This window comes from Lytechinus variegatus, chromosome 4 (assembly GCF_018143015.1).
Source record: "Lytechinus variegatus isolate NC3 chromosome 4, Lvar_3.0, whole genome shotgun sequence".
Taxonomy (NCBI): domain Eukaryota; kingdom Metazoa; phylum Echinodermata; class Echinoidea; order Temnopleuroida; family Toxopneustidae; genus Lytechinus; species Lytechinus variegatus.
In genome coordinates this window covers 32,203,403-32,229,440 of record NC_054743.1, presented here as the reverse complement: position 1 = coordinate 32,229,440, position 26,038 = coordinate 32,203,403, and the positions used below count along the sequence as shown (strand labels likewise).

General features: G+C 38.0%; 1 protein-coding gene across 2 annotated transcripts; it reads right to left on the bottom strand.

Annotated features, from left to right (window-relative positions):
- Positions 1-1,085: 1,085 nt before the first annotated feature.
- Positions 1,086-26,038, bottom strand: LOC121413862. Of its 2 annotated transcripts, none has more exons than XM_041606839.1 (8): positions 25,795-26,038; positions 10,165-10,417; positions 8,414-8,547; positions 7,969-8,162; positions 6,664-6,838; positions 5,415-6,219; positions 4,862-5,065; positions 1,086-3,242 (listed from the first exon to the last, which is right to left on the bottom strand). In XM_041606839.1, exons 1-8 carry the CDS (start codon positions 25,822-25,824, stop codon positions 1,486-1,488), a joined length of 3,552 nt encoding a protein of 1,183 aa, XP_041462773.1. In that variant the 5' UTR covers positions 25,825-26,038; the 3' UTR covers positions 1,086-1,485. The 2 variants fall into 2 exon arrangements, with proteins under 2 accessions (XP_041462773.1, XP_041462772.1); XM_041606838.1 differs by lacking the exon at positions 25,795-26,038 and adding an exon at positions 12,419-12,647.

The window sequence follows — 26,038 nt, the reverse complement described above, 5'->3', positions numbered from 1 at the left end:
AATAATAATATATCATAATGATAACAATAATGATTACATACTTATTCTCAATTATCTTTATGATAAAAAATAAATAAAAAACAACGCAATAACAACAGTAACTTAAAAAATAGAAATAACTAACATCTATAATAAAATAGACAAAATAAAATCAATAACAGCGTCATCGACGGTGACACTACCGATAACAGCACACTCGAACCTGCAGTATACAACATCATTGATGCAAATAACTATGTGGGAAACATAGGCCAAAACAAGGTGCATACGACACATCTTGAAACTTGAACACAGCAGAGGAAGAAGGAGATTTTATCATACATATATTTAATACTATGGCACAACATTTACTGATGATCCATAACCCTACTTCGAACATCCGTTGACACATCGACGCAAACAACGACAATTGACGCCTTGGGCACTCACCAGAATGGATACAAACGCTCCATAATAATAATTACTGTTAAATGAATCCACATTTCGCGAAACAGTATCATCCAATCAACACGAAGAATATAAATTACAAATTTAATTTACATGGAAATGACCGGCATATGGATACGAATCTGGAGATCGGCCGATGTATACAGTACTCAATAAACGGTAAGTACAAGTTATATTTATAACGATGACAGAAGACATTTAGACAATAAACTTAGAATACATGAAATATAAATTTCAAATTGTTCTTCAATCATTTCTTCTTTTTTTTCCTTTCTCTGGAAAATATATTGACTACAATGATGTAGTCAATAATAATAATTTTCGAAAAGGTTAATTAACATCCCAATATTTATTTCAATTTTAATACAAATGTATTTTTTTCAATCAATGAAACGCTTATTTGTTTTTTTCCATATACAATTTTGATCCTTTTACCAGGTGCGGATCATGATGCAATTTTTGGAACTTCGATTATATATTTGATGATGATGTATAAACAATATATATATGTATAAAACAGTCCGTATTTTGCAACAGAATAATGAGGAAGCTCCATTTTATATTAAGGTATTGAGGAGGTTAAGATGGTAAGACGTCTTCATGAAGGGTGATGACGAGGTTCTATTTTTGATTAATGATGTTTATGCAGGGATTAAAACAAGTTCGAAACATAAGATGAACATAGTGAACCTGTACATTCGCTCCTGTATTTTTACATGGTACACACACTTTTTACCACAATATAAATACACAGGCACATAATATTACATCTGCTTTTCATCCTTTTATGAGAAAAAATGTCTCATCACGTTATTCGTCCAACAATATCGGATGAGTTGTGAGTTTCCAAGGAAAATAAAATGAACAATCAGTGCCGACTTTTTACTGGAGGTTCACAACACTCTTCGCAATGACAACAACGACAACCGACGTCAACAACAAAGACAGCAATGTATATTGCATAAAAATGTGTGAAATCACAAATAATTTATGCTAGGCCAGTCAACAATCATAACAAGGAACGTTCGGAGAGAGATTTCAAGATTTCTCTAACGGCTTTGCATACTTCTCAAGGAATGGTAAGAATCTTGGAAAGACATCATCAGATGCATCTTTTCCGACGATGCAGTCGAGGTGTCCATAGTCAGGGACCATGAACCACTCATAGTCCTGGTCTGGGTTTGCTTCCTTGCACCGTTCATAGCTCTGCTTCGTGGTCTCTGGATCCCAACAATGGTTGTCCTGTCCGCTGAAGTACAAGATGGGAATGTCCAAATGCTTCATCTGCTTCCGGTATGCTTCGGAGTTCAGCCTTTCTGGACAATGGAAGTCTGGAAGGTACGGCTCTGCATCGTCTTCTATTCTGTCGAGGAAACCTTGGCGGGTGCAGTGAGCAAAGTGCTTGAAGATATCAGAGTGGACGTAGCCATTCCATTCGTGCAGAGTGTCGTGCGTTGATGGGTTCATATTCTGATGAATCCAGAGGAGACTGTAAATGAAGGTTATCCGATGGCACACGTCACTATCACATTGCTCTCGACTCTCAGACGTGATATTTGAGATGCCATCAAAGACTCGGTTCATGAACTTCCGATGCCAGGCATCCTCTATGTCAGAGTAAGCGCTCATGCCCTTCACTCCGATGCATTGGAGAAACTTCGGAAGGCGTGCGTTCGCCTTGAGCTTATTGAATCTGCTGACAATAAAACGGAAGCCGACTTGGGAAACAACCATGCTGCGGATTTTCCCAGTCAGGTGTCCACCAAGAAGAGAGGCATGCATTGTAGCCGATCCAGCGCAGTGAGCAAAGACTTGAATATTGGGTGCCCCAGTAACCTTCAACATAAAGTCTACCGCTGGGGGAATGTCTTTATCTGCAGGATCACTGATGAAGCTCCCCTTCTTGTGAGCCTGAAGGGCTATTGAGAAGCGTATCTCAAGGCCCCAGACATCAAAGCCATGCTTTACCAAGAACTCGACGAGACTGACTTCTACTGTGTCTAGAGCAAAGATGCGATGTGTGACGCCAAGTCCGTGTAATAACAGAATAGGTCCTTTATCCCCACCTTTGTATCTAGTGAATACGAGTGGCGTGCCATCGGTAGCCAGGAAATGATATACTTGGGGAGTAATCCCGTTCAAATTCAATGGCCTTCGCTTCCGTGGCTCGGAATCGGGACTAAATGGAGAGCTCAAACCGTAAGGATCAAACACGCCATAGGAATCCACTAAAATGCCTGTGAAGAAACTTCCGAACTTCGCTTTCCATTTCATCCTCAACCTCTTCGAGCAGCAACAGGTCACCTCCAACGTGGACAATTGCTTCATGAAATCCGAGAACTTCATTTCAAGTTTTCCCTCACCGATCTCCTTCAGGCCTGGTTTGGGTCCTTCCGAGACCTTGATCGTAAGTGTCGTCGTATCGCTCATACCTATTTCCACCGCAGAGTCCTTGTGCACGGTCTTGACACCTTTGAAGACATAGAACTTGTCCCCGCCATGCAAATTCATGTCATATGTCATTTCCTTGGTCTCGACATGTTCATCGCTGTTCCGGAACAAGTGGAACACTCCGTTCGAGACTGTCAAGGGTTTATCGTGTAATGCCTTACAAGTGACTGTGCCGTGGATAGCTGCCTTGTGTTCGGGATCCACTTCGAGCATGTGCTCGATGTCGTGACTCTCAATAGTCAGAGTGAATTCGGCAGGATACGGGAAACCATCGACGGTCAGGTCGCCGACCATGCGTTCAGTGAATTTCAATCCAGGTTTACACTCGCTCTTCGGTTTCTTCTCTGTACGGATCAAAACAAAAATAAACACTGTAATCGTTAGCACAACCATTTATCAAAATATAACTTCGATGAACTGTGCATTCAGTCCAGGGCCCCATCTTACAAAGAGATACGATTGATCCAATCAATCGCAACTCTATGGAAATCCATCAATGTCATAATTTTTTTCTTTCGGAAATTTGCTCAATGTCCTTTGAAAACAAACAGAAGCATACTGAATTGTCAAGAAAACAGTGAACATATTAATATACGTCATTTCTAGAAAACGTTTTGAACAAACATACATTTTAGATGTTGATGTTGCTGGCTTTACATAGCTGCGATCAACTGGATCAATCGAAACTCTTTGTAAGATGGGCCCAGGTTTGTAGTCGTGTCTGGTTTATTTGATCTTTTCATGATAAAATATGTAATCAACTGTTTTGCTTGATACAATAGGCCAGAGGAGATCAAGAAAAATCGAATCTTTATCAAATACATATGATAGTTTCATCTGCATTTTATAACAGGCTATTAATTGACAAGCCTGTGCATCGGGATAGCAGCCGGACTTAAATTCAAAATAAAAAAGTGAACATTTGTCAACTCTACAGAATGGATATGAACGATTTTAAGAGTGTAGCCGGCTTTACATTAGTTGTATTCATCATTGTCATTATCTATTCTCAATTCCCATGAAATTTAAACAGTTACAAAACACATATGCAAATGAATACGTAATACGCATACGCTGCGTTCGAAGAAAAATATCCGTATCCAATCCTCGTTAATCTTATTTGGGTATTAACATACTAGGGCTTTATTATGTTCCACATTTATTTCAACCCAGTGGCGTACCTACGATTTTCCACAGGAGGGGGGGGCAAAATCGTCCGCCAAAAAATTTGACAAGCAAAAAAAAGGTCTTCAAGCTCGTCAGGGGGGCCTTAAAGGTCTTCAAGCTCGTCAGGGAGGCAAACAGGGTCTTTCAAGCTCGTCGGGGGGGGGGGGCAGGGAAACGTCATTTGCATGGGTTGTGGCTCGTCAGGGGGAGGGGCAGACTGCCCCCTGTAGGTACGCTAGTGTTTCATTCCAAATTTTGAAGATTCGTCATGGATAGACGTACGGCCACTTTAATACATTCAGCTGTTACGAAGTCGGATACAGATCATCGCCGATTGTGACTATGAAGTTTGTGAAATCAATTACACCTCGGCTATTATGATATATACATTGTTTGTTTTTTTAACCCGATTTTACAGAACAAATAGAAGATGTTGCAGAAAGCAATAACAGAATCATTCTGTAAATTCATAAAACATGAATTTTTCTGCAATTTAACAGAACAGGTCTCTTTAAAAAGGGGAAAAGGGGGTTTAAATATTAAAGGAAATTTGTATGGTTCCATACACCCAAATATGCAATCTGGTAAGATTACAGGTGTTCTCGAGACTCTGCTGCAGGAACCTCTTTTATTTTAAGAATAAATTTTCTAACAGTGGAGGTGAGAACAGATAATGGCAGGTCAATCTTCCCAATACACAACTAACTTTGCACAACTATTATAATCAAGGAAAATAACCCCAATTTTATTGCAGGATCCCAATAAACTATACATTCCTTTAAAACCGAATACTTACCTAGAGGTTTACCGAATTCGTAGTTGATTGTCCAGCCATTACTCTCAGCAAGGAGACGCATGCATCTCTCTGCAACCATACTGATTGTCAGTGTGGGATTAACACCGAGACTACGGGGCATGACAGCGCCATCTACGACGAGAAGACCGGGATAGGTTTCAGCTGAATCTCCTTTAAAGACGTGTCCAGAATGGTCAACCACACCTTAAAAAAGATTAATGATCCATAATAATATATTTTGACCATAAAATAATGAATTAGAGCTTCCTAGCTAGTTGAAATGAATTAGCTCACAGATAATATGCATAGAGAGAACAGTATTAGTTCAATAAAGACGTAATTCAAACTACATCAACTTTTTTCCTTATTGATTGAACAGCATTTTAGCGCTATCAGTCACTCATTGATTGGAACCAGAAGGAAATTTCTTGAGCTTATTTTATTGTACAAATTGTCTTTAAAATAGATGTGAGTTCTCATTAATTCTACTTAAATTTCCTCTTTTCTGTTGTCTACATTTGAATTGAAAAAGGTGTTACAAGTAACAGGTTACCTTGTTTTCCGGATTCCGCCATGCAGCATCCGCCAAGAGGGTGTACGGTCACAACACCTCTGGTGCCTTTGAGCTTCGGAATAACACCACCCCAAGTAGGATTCGCTATGACCTCTCCTTTGAGAACTTTTGTTGCCGATCTTGCTGCATCATAGATCTTCTGGAAATTTCGCTCCTCGCCTATATTTGGGAAGTCTATCCAGACCCGGCCATTGGCTGGGTCATGGCGCATCCGGCCTGTGCTCGAGTCGTGGCTCATAGAAAGAAACGCCAGAGTGTTCTTGAAAGCAGTACCGGTAATGGAATGAAGGAACTCTGTGAGTTCATTCTCACAAGGTGACATGTCTTCCCCTATCGAGGTCTTCATGAGCACCTTGTAGGGTAATTCCAGAAGAGACGGAGGTGTGCCGTCCTCCAGAACGAAGCCATCCTCGAGAGGCATGCCATTCAGATGTCTACGCATGTCCAAGAATCCCGTGATGCAAGGTCCAGGCCCTTTCTTCGGCTTCTTTGCCATGTCTTCTAAGGCTATTCCGACCGGGCGGATCTTATCGGTGCCGTTGTAGCTGAAGTTGAGGGCGTCCCCGTTTGTGGTGAAACCTTCACCAAGTCTGGGTGAGAGGGATAAACCATAGAAGGCTGACTGGAGCAGAATGTTGGTAGAACCAAGAGATCCTGCTCCAAGGATGACTGTCTCTGCGGATACTGTACGTTCCTCTTCGTTGAAGTCATCTTGACCAAGAGGCACATAGTACACAAGCCATCTTCCAGATGACTCGTCTCTTCTGATCGACTTTACTTGAACCTAGTCACAAAAGGATTAAGAATTTAAAAAAAATCTCAATTCATTTTAAACAGATGAAGTACGATAAAAAATGCAAAGAGAGGTGTTGAAAGTTTTCATATTCATATCGAAAAATAAAATCGATGCAGCAGCAATCATCTGCCATAATGTTCACAAACCATGAACATGATGAATGACTTGACTTATAGTGGGCTTGCTGTCCTCTGTAACAGTAATATACAAGTTAGTACACATTCAATGACTTGATTTAAAATTAATTTTTAAAAAATGTGATGGCTCTTGAATAAAATGTGTTGTGTCAAAACAAGAAAATCGGCAAAATATCAGAAAACATACAGAAAATCGTAATACAATCTACCCCAAATCATTATTTTTATTAAAGGTGCAGACTCCCCCACCCCACACACACACATCCCATGGTTTCAGCTGTCACGATGTTCTCACCTCTGTAAACATGTAAGCGCCATGGGCCTTTGCGTCGGGTAGGTAGTTCATGTTGAGTGTGTTCTTGGCACCAGTGTTACAACCGCTGCAACAGTTGCCGCAACCGACGCAAGCAGGTTGCGGCAACCCGATGTGGTTTTTCTTCGTCTTCTTGAAATTCACATAGAGCGGTAGCCTGTATGATTGGGACACAACCGAGATCATGTCTAAATTATTATACAGAGCGATTTTCCCCCCTTCCCGAAGTCTTAGATTAACGATAGGGGGATATTTTCCATGACACGGAGAATATAAAGGCGTGCTGTCACGGTCTCTTTGTGTATCCATGAAGTGTGGTATGAATAGGGGTCGGGTTGCTTGCTAATGGGTCAAAAGAGTCCACTAAGGCTATAACATGACTTTTATCCTTTGTCATTGACGAACAAAGTGATTAATTGTTGCATTAACTGAACTTTAGGAATTATCTTTTAATTATCTATTAAATCAATCTTAAAGGAGAATGAAACCATTGGAACAAGATAGCTTGTGTGAAAACAGAAAAATCAAAGAAACAGATCAAAAAAAGTTTGAGAAAAATCGGACATAAAATGAGAAAGTTATGAGCATTTGAATATTGCGATCACTATTGCTATGGAGATCGCAAATTGGCAATGCGACAAAGATTTGTGATGTCACTTGTGAACAGCTCTCCCCATTACTTTAGTATATATTTCACTTGAATTGCCTCTTTTATCATATCTATCCATAGATCATGTGTTCTTTCTACATGAGGGCATGTAATACATATATTTTAAGAATACATCATGGATAAAGAGTTTGTATCATCATAAGAAAAAGCAAAAAGAAACATTTTGAGGGTATTTTAAAGTCCACCAAAGGGAAAGTTGTTCATCAGTGACATCACACATCCTTGTCGCATTGCCAATGGGAGGATCTCCATAGCATTAGTGATTGCAATATTCAAATGCTCAAAACTTTCTCATTATTTGTCCAATTTTTCTCAAACTTTCTTTATTCTTATTCTTTGATTTTTCTGTTTCTACACAAGCCTATTTGTTCCAAAGGTTTCATTCCCCTTTAAGGGTTTGATTTTATTCTGTGATGTATAACCTTCATTCTATACTTCCTGAGCAAATATGCAGCTAAAGGAAGAGATAAACTATAGAAATACATTATTTCAATTTTCTATATCAATGAAACTAAACATTAAGAAACTAAAAGGTAGAACATGGTAGGATTACATATTCATTGCAAAATCTATGACCAATTCATAGCAATTCAAATTAACATGTCAGCCTTACGTACTTCTTGTAAATTTCTTTGGTTGCCAAGTCTTCGATGTCAGTGAGCAGCCCCTCCGCGATCTTCTTCATAGCTGCTTCCTTTGGGAGTGACGGGTGGCTATCAGGGTATTTCATTGGTCGAAGCATCGATACCACGTGATCTCGATCGGCGCCGTTTAGGTTGAGGACGTCATCGCGTAGGTTTTGCGGCCAGGCCTGAATAGATGAAAGATTAAATGAAAATTGAGAGTTTCAAATAGAAACATTGTGAATAATTATACAGTGTTCATATGGTTAAGGAAAATTTAAGCTACGACTTTTATACTACATGAATATCGCTTCACACAACAAACAAGGGAGAAAAAAACACCACATAACGCAAATACCATCAGCAAACAAGCATAGAAACATACAAAAATTTGTCCAAACAGACACATGAATGATAGATACTGTTGTTCAACCTATACCTTGTCTTCGAACACTTCAGGGTCGGCATCCAGGCCGACATTGGCGTTGATGAGTGATGTCCCACCAAGGCCACATCCCTGAACGACGGTCACTTCTGGTCCCATGATGATGTCGTACAGATCAGTCGGTTTACCTAGAGTGAGGGGAAAACACACTAAAGAGTAAGATGGGTATCTATAAGATAAGCGTTTTATATATATATATATATAGGAATTGTGAAATAAATGATAGTTAAGGTAAATCTTAATAAAAAAAATCATCATTTTATCGCTAAATAAATCTTTAAGCCTATTGAAACGCCAAAACAACTCCGAGTGCTTTTCCGCTTAAATAGAATGAAACTCCTTATGATATCTGTTTTTTAGACGTATAGCATATTTTATCATATTATATCATATTGTATTATGTTATATTATATTATATCATATCATATTATATTATATTATATTATAGGGCCTATATGCAATACCTTCCTGCTTATTATTTTTCAAACTATTTTATTTGTTATAAGAACTTTTTTCATCTTGTATCATCTACTATTCAATTCTAACATCGCAAGAAGAAATATGCATCAAAATATTGTTCGCATAATCTATTGATATAATAATATTTTTAATGTCAATGCATTAATTGGGATGGATAGACAGAAATAAGCTATACAAACTAATCGAAAATTGACAAGTTTCATTCCACCCGATAAAAGAAAGGATTCATGGGAAATCCTAGTTTCATTAGTATTATTATTCTAAACTAGGTTATGACAACCAGAAAATCCACAAAAAGAATACAATTGTACTTAACTGAAAGCAATGTATTGTTGTATAGAATGCAACCTTGTGGTAACATGGATAGTTTACCAACAACGATTCATCCAAAGAAATCTTTTATTGTTCATTCTCTTTTTTGTTAACCGTCACGTATTCAGTTCGCGTGACACTGCCAGACAATTACTGACGTGGCTGGTTATTTTAAGCACTCTACGATAGTTGATATTTGATCGTTGGGTATCCATTGATCGAGAAAAGCAACAGCAAAAAATATTTCAAAAGGAATCAAACGTGCGGAAAGACAGGCATGAATAAATGGCAGATAATACTTTCTTTAAATGGGTGCTCATTACACACTGTAATATAGGATACATAACAATTTATGTGACTGAGAATATTTAATAGGTCTATTATAAGTCATTCTGTACACGTGCCGCTTGTATCAATCATCCGAGTGTGTTCCAAACACTCTTTCTTTTGATCTCTCTTTCATTGTTCTCCACAGAGACGACGACGACACAACGATACATTTATCGCCAACTGTTTTAGAATATCATTGTACACCGAATATTTCCCTCTTTTTCCTGCATATGTTTCAAAATATTTTGTCTTATTTGTGGGGGGGGGGGGCAGGGGCCCGGTGAACGATTTTTTTTTATACAGGGGGTGCTGATGTAAATTTGAAAAAAAAAGGTTTTACTACATAATGTGATTATTTGGTTACATTTTTCCAGTTTTACACATCTTCCAGGACACCCGGGGTGCTGCCCAAAGACCTCATACTATGCAGAATGATACACGCAGTACCCCAAAGGAAATTTAGGGGGGTGCTTCAACACCCCCAGAACCCCCTCTACCCAGGGCCATAAGGGGGTGGTTAAAGCTGAAATCAGTTCCCATTTGTCAATAAAATTATGAGTAATTCATTTCATATTTTCAAAAATCTAGATGGAAAATTTCATCACGTTTCATTGGCAACTTACCAGTTTCTAATATCCCACTATCTTTCTGAGTAATCTGCGTATTTTTCGCTGCTTCCACCAGTGTTTCGGGAAAGTCCCCTGGCCACCATTCTTTGCCCCTTTCCAAGACGCACACAGTCTTGCCCGCTCGGGCGCAACGGCTAGCTGCAATAGACCCACCATATCCGGATCCGATCACGATGACGTCATAATGGGGCTGGAGTTGACTAAGCAGAGAGGAAAGTTTGTATCCGGTGTAATCTGTACCGAATTCCTGTATGGAAAATAGAAATGAAAGGGTGGAAGTAAAAGAGCGGGACAGTAAGTGGTAAAGAAGAAGAAACATTACTTCTCCATTATATAGAAAGCGGAGGATGACAGACGGTTTGTAAAACAGTATCCTCTATTGGCGCCTTTAAAGTTCAAGTTTATTTTCATTTCCATCATTAATTTTACATCGTAAACAAATACAAATCAAACATCACAAGTAAATAACAACACATTTGTAGAGTAGCTTGTTTGCAAATGTTTTGAAATTCTGAAACGTAATAAAAACAAATTTATCATACATTTATCAAATCGCGAACACAACCGGTGTTTTTTAATTATTATTTGATTTCTCATTGTGCATTCAGTTTTGATGAAATTCAATGTGTTATTCACGTACAAATCAACCTCTCTTCTTAGTCTGCAGGCACAGACGCTGATTGAAACTTAGATCGACAAGTGTGTCTCCACGCAAAGACTAGCACATACAAAATTTGCTGTTTCTTTTCAGTACATAAGGCATGAGTAGGCTGCACATTCAGACCATTAACTCGAGTGAAGGGTTTGCACAGCAGACTACTCTCTTCTTGGGAAAGGGGATTCGACTTGACTTTTAATAAAGAGAACAGTGACGTAGATAGTGAGAAATGTTATAACATTTATGTGATATCAGTTTAAGAAGCCTATATCAAAACATAGTCCTAATCAGTGAAATTTGTTGTAAGACTGTCGAATATCATAAATATATCCGCATAATTTGGTCGTAAAATCGGAGCGGGACCAGAGTTATCCGCGTTATTTCGATGCTGCAATTATCCGCATAATAGCGGCATCGCGACCAGATTTTGACTTTATGAACGTATTTCCAAAGTACAAAAATGCGGATGATTGCCATGTTGAGGTCACAAGGTAACCCTTTTCCAACACAACCCCATTGGAGGGGTGTGTGCAGTTGCCATGACAATTATCCGCCTTTTTCAGGTCGGGCGCTCGTAAAAAATAGTGCGAATTATTTTCGGAGTTTGTGAATGCAAAGAATTATTCGCATTACTCTTAGGCGGATAAAAAAATTATTGGAGGATGGGTTTGTGAAAGTTCCATCAAAAGCCGCATAAAAAAGCGACAACGACAAAGCGTAGAGTGCCTTTTTATCATTAGATACCGAGAGTGCTTTTTGTTTATATAATAATTTATGTTCAACGAAGTTTTCTTTAGATAAAAAAGTGCATCCTCCAAAAAAGAGCAGTTATGTTGAAAATTTTGTTCGAAAATAGATGCAAAGTAAATAGTCCCAGTCTACACCTCAGTCGGAGTTTGTGAATGCAATTTTTATTGGATTATCCGCATTACTCTTATAGGCGGATAATTGGAGAATGGGTTTATGAAAGGGGTATCAATAGACATCTAGAAATGTTTGCCTGATGCAAGATAATTATAAAATGACAAAGAATATAAGAAAATTACTTTAAATACTGCGAGATGACTACATGTGTGATATTGATTTTTCAACTTGCTAATTGAAATCTTAGAAGTGCATTGTCATGATTGTCATTCAACAAGAACTGCCTTTTTACCAGAGTGACAATCCGAATGGTCAAATTTGACTCGGAAAATTTCGTCAGCTGCATGGATTCAAATCCAATCGAGACGAAATGACCCGTTAGTCGTGTTATTTTGACTCTGAATGAGTCAAAGTAATTTGATATTGTTACTAAACCATGCTGAATCAAATCTATGTGGGTATATCCGAATCACGTTAACCCTGATTAGCCTGAATCCAAGAGATTTGACTCCTAGCTGATGAGTCGAAATTAACTCCCCATGATTAGAGCGTACAGTCACATCTGACTGGGGAAAATGACTGTAATTGAACAGGTTCCAAATCTTCGACAAAATAACTGAGGTTGCATTTATTATTTACCTAGATTTTTTCAAAGTAACCGAAATTGCATTTAATCATTACATAACTTTCGTTTTTTTAACTGAGGCAACATTTAATAATATTTACCGAATTTTCGTCAAAATAGTACTTTCTCTCCTTGATACCGTCTGCCACATCTGCCATATTCCCATAAACAATCCTCCCTCGTCTTGTAAAATATCCAAAGCTATATTTCACAATTATATAAATTAGTTACACTTCAACAGTACCGAGACGTGTAGGCCTACTTTCGCCTTCACTTGGTATAATATTGATCAATATAACGAGTTGTAATACCAGTCGCAATTTATATACAACTGAAAGTCATGCAGTCAGCCAATGTCAATAAATCACAGTAATCGATGATTGTCTGCAAACAATATTACGAGCGGAAACCGCAGAAAAGAGAAGCGGTAGTGCAAGGTCCACTCTTTTCTACATCCGGGTGTTATAGGACCCATCTAGGATTGTATACTTTTTTTAATAACCAAATGATGTACATGTATTCCGCTTTTATGTAACGCTCATACATACATCGCAATGACGTATATAAGGCCTACACAGTGTTTACACGTTTCATTGTTGTTTCTTCAGTCTTGTTTTTTCCCCTTAATTTATATTTTTTTACTCACTCCTCTTCCCTTTTAATTTGCTTTTGTAATGATTGAAATTGAGATTTCATTCAGTAGATTTCTTTTCTGTTACATTGTACTACATGTATATGGCGGCATGCAGGGAATTTTGATAGGGGTGAGGGAGCAAGACCATGTAGAAAAATCATTTCAATCAAGTAATTACCGGCCTATAGAATATCTCTCCTCTTTATAAACGCTGTCCACAAGTGGGAAAGAATAATTAGGGCCTAAAAAAATAGAATTAGAATTTTGAAAATATCATTTGTAAAAAAGAGAGAAATAATTCATGATTCAGGAAGCAGCTATAATAGCGTACAAATGGGTTCAGAGGGGGCTTTTGACGTTGCAGACAGACCAAATCAGGGTTTGTGGATGGGAATTTGACAGAGGTTGGGGGACCAAGACAACCAATAGTGAATTCATTTTGAACAAAATATGGGGCATTGCAAGAAACTTGCAATCGAAGCAATCGAATGCAAATCAATTTCAGACTCCAAAATCATGAGAGTCATACTTTTCATTGCAAACTTGCAACTGATCCATAAAAAAAATCCAAATTGTTATGTTCTAGACAAACTTAATGTTTATCATCACCTGTAAATTTGCATCTGATCGAATTTTGGGATTGATTGCAAATATCTTCTTGGAACAATATATAGTTCTTTTTATAAAAAGCGGCCATAAACAAGCAAAATGATTATAAAAATAAAATAAAACTTATTGATTAAAAATCAAAACCCTTATTATCAAAAAAAGATTTCATTGACCGATTGATTTTATTTTTGCACCCATTGCATCAGATTTAAATTTAGAAGGTAATATGTACAATTGTAAAATATAACAAATTTATAATATTGTATTATAACCACTGGATCAATAATATTTAAACACATATAGACCTTTTACTTAATAAGGAAAAAGACAATTTAAAGAATGCAAGAGACCATGTTTACAATCATGAGCGATTACACTTGATTTGGGGAAGCTGCTCGCATAAAAGTCACAGCTCAAATATTTAATTAACTCTAAATACCTTTTAATCTTTGATATATTTTCTTTTTAAATCTTCGGAATTATGTTAATGGGTAATGCAATTGGGCATACCATTCACCATTAACACAAATGGCGTTCATTAGGCAAACACCACTAAGCCACTATGGCTTTACAATTTTCCAACATGATTATATATACCACTAGGCACATACTACTAAGACACCATATTGGGTATATGGTATACCATTGATACCAATCATACCAGTATAGAGGCACATACTACTGAGACACCATTGAATACCACTGAGACACCATTGTATATCACTGAGACACCATTGGTATATGGTATACCATGCAGTCATACCATTAGAGGCACATACTACTCAGACACCATTTGACACCACTGGGTATATGGTATACCATTCACCATACTAATCATACCATTATACATGTTATAGAGGCACATACTACTGATACACCATTGAATACCACTGAGACACCATTGTATACCACTGAGACACCATTGGATACCAGTCATACTATTATAGAGACACATACTACTGAGACACCATTGAATACCACTGAGACACCATTGTATACCACTGAGACACCATTGGTGTATGGTATACCATTCATGATACCAGTCATACCATTAGAGGCATATACTACTGAGACACAATTGAATACCACCGAGACACCATTGTATACCACTGAGACACCATTGGTGTATGGTATACCATTGATCATACCAATCATACCATTACAGGCACATACTACTGAGACACCATTGAATACCACTGAGACACCATTGTATACCACTGAGACACCATTGTATACCACTGAGACACCATTGGATGTATGGTATACTATTCTTCATACCATTACAAGCACATACCACTGAGATACCATTGAATACCACTGAGACACCATTGGGTAAATGGTATACCATTCATCATACCAATCATATCATTAGTCACATACCGCTGAGACACCATTGGGTATTTGGTATACCATTTACCATTAAATAAACTACCAATTACCATTAAGAACTTACCATTGAAACACCACTTAAATACCATTCGTGTACCATTTACCATTCAGATCACCATTCAACTACCATTCGGCACCATTCAAATACCATTGGCGATTTTTATAAGGGACATTCTACCCTTTATGTGATTACACACTCTAAAACAGATTACCCAATATTGGGTAAAATGGGACCATGTATGCTTGTTGGGTAAAAGGATATCAAATACCATAGCATGGAGCTATCAAACACTTTGTAAATTTTACGCAATGTTGCGTTGAAAGATTATTAACCCTTTAAACTAATTTGCATTTTGCCCAATACCACGGAAATTACACAGCAAACATGCTTGTTCCCTTTCTACCAAATATTGGTTAATTTTTAACTCATTCTTTTTAGAGTGCAGGCTTATTCCACATGTAATTACATAATGTCTGCATTAAATTTACATAAATGCAGAAACAAAAGCTAGAATATACCCGAATATCGGTTGATATATTGACAATTTCATCGGTATGACATAATTATAGTCACTAACATATTTGATACTTTGGAAGAGTGTATCATTCTGCCATTACAGAGCGCTAAAAGACTTAATTGTAATTTGCGCTATTTGAAATCGAATATTATGATTGTTATCGAACATTAAACAGGTTCGGCGCCATGGAACGTAATATATTTTCAGTGAATAACAGGATTGTAGGAGTTGCAGATCCAGACCTTTGCTTTATTCTCTTTTCTTTTCTCTTTCTCCCCTTTTTCTTATATTTTGAACAACTTGAACTCAAATGATATGGGACGTGGTCGCCCACTGCCCCTGTGGGGCCCATGCCTGTCTGATAATGACGCCGAGTAACAAGCTCTTTAAGAATTTCAATCCAGCTTTTATCATTTTGTAGGAACACCGAATGCAGCCATGCGCATGCGTGAACAAATTCAGCATATGTTATGTGAGTCCAACTGTAACATACATTATTATTCAACAGTAATTTGACAGGAACCTTTTTTAACCAATGTATTTTGACCAAGTGAACCAACCTGAAATTTTAACCTTCGTCTATTTTCTGGTAGCCAAATTTTCCCAGGATTTTCTTTGGTAGCGCGGGAAAACCTTGGATTTTATTTCAACACGCTTTGTGAATATCAAGGTATTCGAGACCGAATGATCAAATAAAACGCAAGGGGGTTTCCCCAAACGTCATTGCATTGTATTTTACCCAGCAGGTTTAACAACTCCCTTACGCCTTGCGATTATTGACATTGCGTTCGAGTCATTTATATTAATATTATTTCGCTGTACAGGTACATGTTTACACAGACATGTCTGATCAGGTTTTCTTTTAATGATAAATATGTACACTGTAAAAAGTGAAGTGCTAATTTAGCACTTACAGTGCTTGCATAGTGACTGCACTACGAGTGCTGATTTTTTTATTTCAAATTTAAACTAGAAAATCAGCACTCGTAGTGAAGTCACTATACAAGTGCTGACTTAGCACTTCATTGTTTAGAGTGTACTTGGTAATGCGACAGTCACACTACTGAAATCGATTTCAATCCGATTGATGTCACTGCATCGGATATAACGTAAGAGATTTGATCAGACTGGAGTCTGGGTTCGCCGATGCAACTAGGCCGAAATACACTTGAACGGTGGGGTCATAATTTTATACACTGTTAAAAAAACCCTGATTTTACAGGAAAAAAAAGATTTTGCAAAAAGCAATAACAGAATCATTCTGTAAATTCATAAAATAGGTATTTTTCTGCAATTTAACACAACAGGTCTGTTTAAAAAGGGGAAAAGGGTGTTTTTATTAAAGGAAATATTTAAGGTTCCATACACCAAATACCAATTTTCTGTAAGATTACGCAATCTGGTAGGATTACAGGTGTTCTCCAGACTCTGCTGCAGGAACTTCTTTTATTTTAAGGATAAATTTTCTAACAGTGTAATAGTGTATACTGTATCTTTTTTTTAAATACAAGACCGAACCGGTTATGTAATTTCTCATCCGTTTTCGTCACGCTAATGGTAAGTATAAGTGCGAAATGTGCACGAACGCGCGCCCATTTACACGACATCTACACAGCCTACATCGCTCATAATTTCGTAGAATTATACAACACAAATATTTACAAAACAGGATTTTAAGACCGTTTTCAAAGGTTAAAGGAAGATTCAAATTCCTAGGAAAAGTATAGGCCTAGATAGGGCTAGATAGAGGATGTCAAAGTTCATTTTTGATGTATTGTTTAACTTGGCAATGTTAAGAGGATTTATAAAGCTGAGTTTCTACTGCAATACATGGTTGAACTGTTTTTAAAGGGGCAAACTTGGGCCGCACTGGGGACACATTTTTTTTGTCTGTGATCTCCTGTATGCAACTTCGCACCTTACACATCAAAAAGGTGCTCCCAAAGCAGTGACGTACCGTGGGTCACGGCATTGGGGCACCAGTCAAAATTTTGAGTCACTTAGTGAACGCGCGCTCAGTTGCCAGGTATACTTACCTAATAGAGACATTTTAAGGACAGTGCCATTAAACAGATATGTATCTCACTGATCAAATAATGCGAGCGCGAAGCGCGAGCTGATTTTTTTTATATTCAGACCTAAAAAGAGACATTATTAAGCAATTTTTTGTAATCATGATACAAACCTGTCTCGTTAAACAAACAATGCGAGCGCAAAGATCGAGCTGAAATTTTTGTATATATTGACCCCAAACAGGGGAATTTTAAGGACTATATTTTAGGAATCCATTAAGAGTATACATATCCCACCATAGTCATCTAATGTGAGTGCCAAGCGCTAGCTGATTTTGTTAGAATTACATCTAAACACATGAAGCGATTGTAGTCATTGTAATCATGATTAACATACGCATCACTCTAATCAAAAATTGCGAGCGCGAAGCGCGAGCTGAAAGTTTAGGAAATTGAGACCTGAAGAGGGTCATTCTAAGGCTTGTTTGTAGGAATTCACTAAGACCATACGTATTTCACTAACCAAATTCAGATCAGATAAAGGGACATTTTAAGGACTGATTTTCTTACGAAATCACTGCGTATATGCCCAGTGCAATTTATCTTGTTCCATCAGCACATCCAGACAGTCATTCGGTTTAGAGATTCGGAGTGGGGGACTCTGGAGATGTTCAAATTTGCAAATGGAAAGGTGGCGTATTCTTTCTATCAATCTTAGCCACTTTCAATTGAACATTTCGACATTAAGGATCTTTTTTTTTGGGGGGGGGGGGTTTACCCACCCCTTCCTGTGAAGTTTCTGCTACAATTAATATATTACTATCTTTGGAATCGCCCCAAACATCACCAGACAAGAAAGGGGATAGAAAATCAAACGATTACAGAATGCGCACCCTGGATGACGTGCACGAAGTGAGATTAAAATGAAAATCAGAAATGGCAGGCAATATATCATGATCATTCATGAACGTGACGAACGATTGAAGCGGCGAGATTGGAGTATAAATCCAGTTGCGTTCTAAGTCCCAACCCCAGCGGACAATCTAAATGATTTCAACAACAATAACAACATATAATGGTTACACTAAGCCGTATTGAAGGCAGAAGATGCCAGGGTGATGTAGGCACGAATAAAAAGAAAAGCAGAAAGAGGAAATATTGAAAAACAATTCAATTTAGGAAGGATGCTACACAATTATTCTCAGACAGTCGTACCGGACGGAGGACCGCTGGACCGGATAGAGAAATAACCCGGATTCATGAACATGATGGATAGCACGTACACTTCTAATATATCCAAGCCAACACGTAAGACCATGCAATTGTTGGTACTCTTATGGAATTGTAGATACCCTTCTTGAGTTTTTAATATTTGTATAGTGTATACTGTATGCTACCATCTAAAGTACATATTTGCGATTAGTACACACACAATACACGAACTCTCACAAAATCTTTCGAACAATTATGTTTTCCTATTAAAAAAGACTCTCACTTTCTGTTATGATGATTTTTTGTTTAACATACATCCGGAGGCGTAAATATTCATATCTGAATGACACGCGCCTCAAAACCCAAGCGAACAACAACAACCGCATCTAGAAGCACACGGAGTATTTTTAATATCCACATGAAAAGTATCTTGATCCGGGATCGTGATGCATTCTTCATGTCAGTATCTTGAATATACTGCAATATGTTTAAGATTTCATAACGTTGTGAATGTTCATATCATGTTTCTTAAAAACAAAAACACTGTCTCTTATCTGTTTAAAAGAAAAATCACTGATTGTACCATTGTGTAACACAGACTTATATCTATTGTTTTTACTGATGGCGCCATTAAGGGGTAAAAAATATATAGACTTTTAGTCCATGGTACCCACATGTCCTATATGACAATCGGGGAGTATTTTAATGGTGGCGCTATTAAATAATAACTCATAAACGTTGTTTAGTACTTAACTTGTGATGACAACCGGGATAATGGCCGTCATCAACTGAACAAAATTTGTTCCCCATGCATTATATCTGTCAGATCCTAACCAAGTACTTCTGTTTCTGTTTCTGTTTGTGGTAACTCCCGTAGGAACTCGGCAGGACAGCAATTTGCTGGTAAACGCCAAGCTGGTATATAACCAATTACCTATGAAACATTTTACGTCTAGGTTAATCAGTCATAGTCATATAGTGGCTGACGTTATAGACGACAGCTATCACTCTCGGGCCTTTTTTATCAAAGTGGAGACAATGGCAGAGTTGGGATTCGAACTCACAACCTTGCGATTATGAGTCCAATGCTCTAACCACTGGACCACACGACCATTCAATCACTGGACCACACGACCATTCTTGAAAGGAATGGGAAAGTAAGTGGTGGGGGGGAATGCAGAGAAAAGCAAGATAGATGGAGAGAGAGGATGAAGGAAGAGGAGAGAGAGGGAGAGAGAAAGGAGAACATGACGTACAGATGGGGGCATGGGTCACGTGAATTTTTCACGACTGAGAAAAAATAATGAAGAGAGAAAGGCAGGGGAAAAAAAGGAAAGAGAGAAGGGTGATATATATTATATTCTATATATTATATCAGAATCTAGATCTCGCGATCAGAGAATTGGAATTTTGTAATAATTAAATGTAGAGTTTTGCTTGGCATGCTTCGCTCCTTCGCAACTCTTTATTACAATAAATAGACCCGATATGCCATTATGTGGGCCCTCAAAATTTTGTTCTCATTTCACCACCGGGGGGGGGGGGGGTAAAAGGAGAGGGGGGGGGGGAGAGATGAAAAGGAGGAGAGGTGATGTTCAACATAGGCCTCGCTTCCAATCTTATTCCTTGCTATTTGAACACATCTTCGCGTATCTCGTAATCCATGAGCATTGATGGGCTGGTCTGGATAACCATCGCAGTCATTAATCACTCACATACTTGTCCAACATTACTGATTTAGGCGCATCACCAGCGTGATCACATCACGTGATCATCAATGTTTGGCATCTATCCACATGGGGGCAGATTGGTTTGAAGATAATTAAGGATCCCTGCGGTGGGACAGACGAGACGTGAATATTCCACTTTTAAAAATGACTTTTAAAGGCTGAAATGAACACTGAAAAGCAGGCCTCTATACCCCTTTCATAAACCCCATTAAAATGAATTAGGCGGCTAATAGCAGCATAATTTGGTCGTAAAATTGGAGGGGGACAAGAGTTATCCGCATTACTCTGATCATGGACCTATTGATGCTGCTATTATCCGCATAATAGCAGCATCGGGGCAAGATTTTGAGTTTATGAACGCATTTCCAAATTATGCGGATAATTGCCATGGTGCGATCACAAGGTCACCCTTTTCCAACACAACCGCATCGGAGGGGGCGTGTCCAGTTGTCATGGCGATTATCCGCCTTTTTCAGGACGGGCGCTCGTAAAAATAATGCGGCTTATTTTCGGAGTTTATGAACGCAATTTTTATTGAATTATCCGCATTACTCTTAGGCGGCTAAGTGGAGGATAGGTTTATGAAAAGAGTAGACATCAGGAAGATGGTATGGTTCTCGTGAAAATGAGAAGAAGTGACATGCATCACCTTATGAGCTGGAAATAAAACAAGCAACATCAATTAAATTAACAAGGAAAATCCAATCTATTTCCTTGTGTTTCCTCGACGTATTTTACAAAGTGTACACATTCAGCTCTTGTATCAAATCTCATATTTGTAGTTCCAAATCAAATGCATCAGATAGCACCAAAAATGAAAAATTTTGCACAACGATTTCTTACTTTCAAATTATCATCATTCTGTTGAGTGTAATCTTAGGAGTTATGAAAGCTCCATGATATATAAAGTTGTCTTTTTTGTAACATAAGCTATGAATTGTATGCATATGATTTTGCACACAATTCCAATATTTAATTGAGTGTAAAACATAAATAAATAGCAATATTTATATACCACATATAACATTGATTCAAAGTTGATTCAAAGATAATTCAAATATGTAAATTCATGCCTACAATTTTCTTTTCTTGTTGGCGGGTCACAAATTCATTTTATATGGCCACTCAATTGTTTGAATTCCTGCCGCTGCCCCAAACCAGTACGTAAACCAACTAGCAATCCGACTAGCAAAGGTCTAGCCTGCAATCTGGATATTGTCAGGTGTTGTTTGCAGAATTGTTTGTAGGTTTTATAGGTTAAAGTTCAAAGGTAATGGATGAAATCCAATCTGTCACACATGCAGGACGAATCACTAACGAATCGACCAAGTTGAGTGAGAAATGGTGTGCCAAAGGAGAGCCAAGAACTATCGAATTTCATAACCTGAAACCATTCTTTAAAAGAAAGAAAATATTTGCAAGGTAAGGGATGGTGGTTGCATTGGTATCTCCGATCTTCTTGTAAATCTTAGCCTTTGTGACCTTTGACCTGTGTGATCTTTAAAGAAGGCAAATTCTTGAACATGACGAGAGGTGCCTTGAAGAGGGTCAACTCTCGAGTTTCTTGACATTGAACGCTCTTCTGTGAAAATAAAAATCACAACAAGAATCTTTGTCTTGGGCAGTATTTGTATTTCAGTCTCGAATTTTGTTCGAGACTTGGCTCCTCTAATTGACAGGGAAAGCGGATGTGTACAGGGGGTAGGTACATCCCCCAATATGATATCAAACTTCTAAACAATACATGGTTGCATGTCTTATAGAGGGTTCCATGACATTTGCTCCTGCGAGTATTGCTCTGATAATGAAAATGCATACATTAAGCCAAACGTAAACCCGAGCTTCATTAAGCCTTCATACCTTACCTTATCCTAATCATAATCCTTGTGTTTCTGAACAAAAAACCCTGCAGCTGCATGTAACACTCATATTATTTCTTTACAGAAATTAGCGGAGGAGCACTTGTAAAAGCAAATGTCGCAGTACCTTCTAAGAGGGGGGGGGGGGGGGTTGGTGGACACTTGCCCCCCCCCCTCCAAAAGGGCCAAGAACACCCCCTCCCCCAAAAGAGGGAAAGTGGACTTGTTATATCATTTTCTGAACATCATACCAAAGTTTATCACAAATTATTAATACATGTCAAGTCAAGTGATCTGGGATCGGTAGATTTGCTCTCTCGCAATGTTTAAAGAAATTCTATACACCATGCTCTCATCACCACGCGATTGATTTTATAGATCTCTAATGTCAAATAACGGATGAATTGCGATCATTTATGAATAAAATCGATCAGCTCAGGTAGGCGATTAATATTTTATGAATAGCGGTTCTTACAAATCACTATCTTGATTATAAAAAATGATTTACCACACTGTAAAAAAAACTATCACGAGGGTAATTATGACTGTGTCCAACCAATATGGGGTAGTATTTTACTAAATGCGGGAAGCATATTGCCCAGTCAGAATAAAAAAATAAGCAGCAATTACTTTAGAATGGGCAAAATTTTCATCACACTGGCTGAATAAAAATGCCCCAAAGAAATGCCCGTTGGTTGGACACATAATTACCCTCATGGAGCACTTTTATCCAATATTTTTTAGAGTGCAATTCACTCTCTTTTTGATAACCTATATAATAAAATGTTCATTTGCATGATATGCATAGTACATCACTGAAGAAGATAAGGCCTGCATTTCGCAAACTCTTGTCATAGTGTCAAAGAGGAGGATAAGCTATTTATTTGAATTTTACTTTAGGGTTTAATCATCTGCCGGATCCCTGTATGCCTCAATTAAGATCAGAAAGGGAATTCGGAGAATGATTTGTCAACTTTTCAACTATCAAACAAAAAAAAAACACGGTAAAATTTGATACACTATAATGCGCGGTGAAGGCGGTATAGTCAATTTATTCAAAAGTCTGTGTACATTTGCGGAGGGAATTACCATGTACTTGTGCTCGGTAAACAACTTTCTAGCATTGTCTGGGCAGGGATATCCCTGGTCGGGATTTACATTTCTTTTACCGCACAATGTACCCCTTACCATACAGGCGCCTAGCCCCTTCCCTTCTTTGACCTCCCCTCCCTTCCCCCCCGCCCCCCCCCCCCCCCCGCCCCTCCTCTCAGTCTCTGACAGCGAAACATCCTGACGTGTAACGTGAAGCACAATAGCCGATTTTTGTTTCGAGTTATATGCAATGCTCGTATAAATGCATGTGGTTGCTAGATAAATGCGAGCGAGTTTTATCAGTCTTTATTACCCCCTATTCGTGGGGGAATGGATCAATTTTTAATTAGAAATACAAGACGAAACATTGCATTCCGTTTCAAGCAATTTGTTTGACTTGACCCCCGATCGTAAAAGGGGTGAATTGACGTATTGTTTCACTTGAGCATATACACAACAAGTTGTTTTGTCAATACAAATATAACTGAGTATTTAACAACGGTGAATAACATCCTTCCCTGCTATCATGGAGCTATCAAACACATGCTGCAACCTAAGAATTTTAGGTGATTTCGAGGATTGTTTGTGAAAGAAGCAAGATTATATACACTGATGGGAAATATTTAGGTCGAATAATCTAGGGGGTCTCCCCCTCCCCTCCCGATTGATAAACCCAACATATCAAGGGGCACAACATGGCGTATTGGTAGGAGAGTTTCTAAATGGTCGAGCGAGAACCGAAAATTTGTGTCGTTTTGAGAATGAAATCAATTAACGAAAGATTTTGACAATATGATAGAACAAATAACATCGTATTTCACCCCTTTTCTTCTTTTTCTTTTCTTTTTCTTTTTTTAGTTGGTGGTGGATTTTTTTGGGGGTAGCTCTGCATGCAGTAATCTCGGCCGTTGAAAAAAATTACTTCTGTCCTAGAAAAAAGGGAACAATATTAAAAGGAATGATAATCAGAGACACACACACATATATATATATATATATATATATATATATATATATATATATATATATATATATATATATATATGTATATGTATATCATTGGCTAAATAGCTTCTATCATTTTGAACCTCCCCCCCCAAAAAAAAAAAATAATAATAATAAAGAAGATAGACGACCTCGTGCGAGAGTCTTTGTCAACAACACCAATGTCAATTATGATAAGGTAAAATGTCTTGTTTGAAATCAAAAGATATAGGTTTCAATCAAAGTCCATTTCAATGCTCTAATAGTAAATCACTTGTCTGTTTGTTATATAGGCTACGGCCTCTAATGAGTCTTCAAAATATGCCTCGTCTATCTTTTTGCTGATATCATATTACCGAATTATGTGTTATGTACTGTATGCATGATGAGTGTCGATTCATTATGATTTTATGCTTGCCAGTAAAATGACGCAGATCATAGGGTACACTTTACAAGTAATGTGAAAACTCAAGATGTAATATTGGCGATGAGTAGGGGTCACGTGTTATGCGATTGTGCCAAGTCGAGTCGTCAATGTCATTGTTACGTAATCGAAAATAATTTATGTGAGGGCATACATATACAACCGGAGACTTGATTAACCCGGTGACTACCGAAGTTCGCAATTCACATATGATCTATCCACGAGAGCCACCTGTTCCAGCACGCATTGGCTTAGTTTTTTTTCGAAGATACCCTTCGTCATTGAAGTTGAATGCTCTATCATATCATGGACCTATTATGGAATAGGTCCATGGTATCAATGAGAAACATTTTGATCGGATATAATTATATAGTACACTGATACATTTTTGTATCAGCTTTTGTATTTTTTTTTGCTGACATGATATGATTTATATGCTCCTCCTTGATAACTGATGCGATGCTCATTTGGGTTTCTGCGTGTCTTGTTTTATACATTTTACATTCCTTGGTGACACCATCATGAATGTATATATTACAATGCGCAATACGATCACTCTCAAATGGGGACATGTTGCATACAGCTCGAACAAAAAGTGAATCACACAGTCAGGGGTTCCCCGGACATGCTGGAGTCTATTCTTATTATAATGAGCAACCAGTCATTCAATCCATCTGAGTCAGTGATCGATGTACAGGGTGTATCAGCTTCCCAGATAATCTTCTGTTCAACATACCCAATTGTATCATGCTCGAGGATTATGACGTTTTTATTTATACGAAGATGGATATGGACACCTGAATTATTGCGTTGTCAGATTTACAACCGCATTTCTTGAGAATGCATAACCTGTGTATATAGTGAAAATTTGGAGAATAAAACCATCCGTGCATAATTTATGTTTATCGGTCAAATAGTCAAATATTATTTTGGGGTATAAAATATCCCACTCTACATAATGCTATACAGGCTACAATACACACAATGCAAATATGGAGGATTACAGAAGCCTACCTTCTTGCCTGTGCTTGCACAAGTCCCCATGTTGAGATGCGGAATGATCGGATGCCCTCCTTACCCAGTTGGGGAGTGGGTCAAATGTAATCTTACCTCCGAAGTACCTACTCTTTCATGCAGGGATGTCCAATCTGCCGATCTACTCCGCCATGCAGGCGTGCATAATCACCTGATTGTTTACTCTACATGCATGGGCTGGGTGTGTGAGGAGGGGAAGCCAGAAGACTGCGGTCTCGGCGCG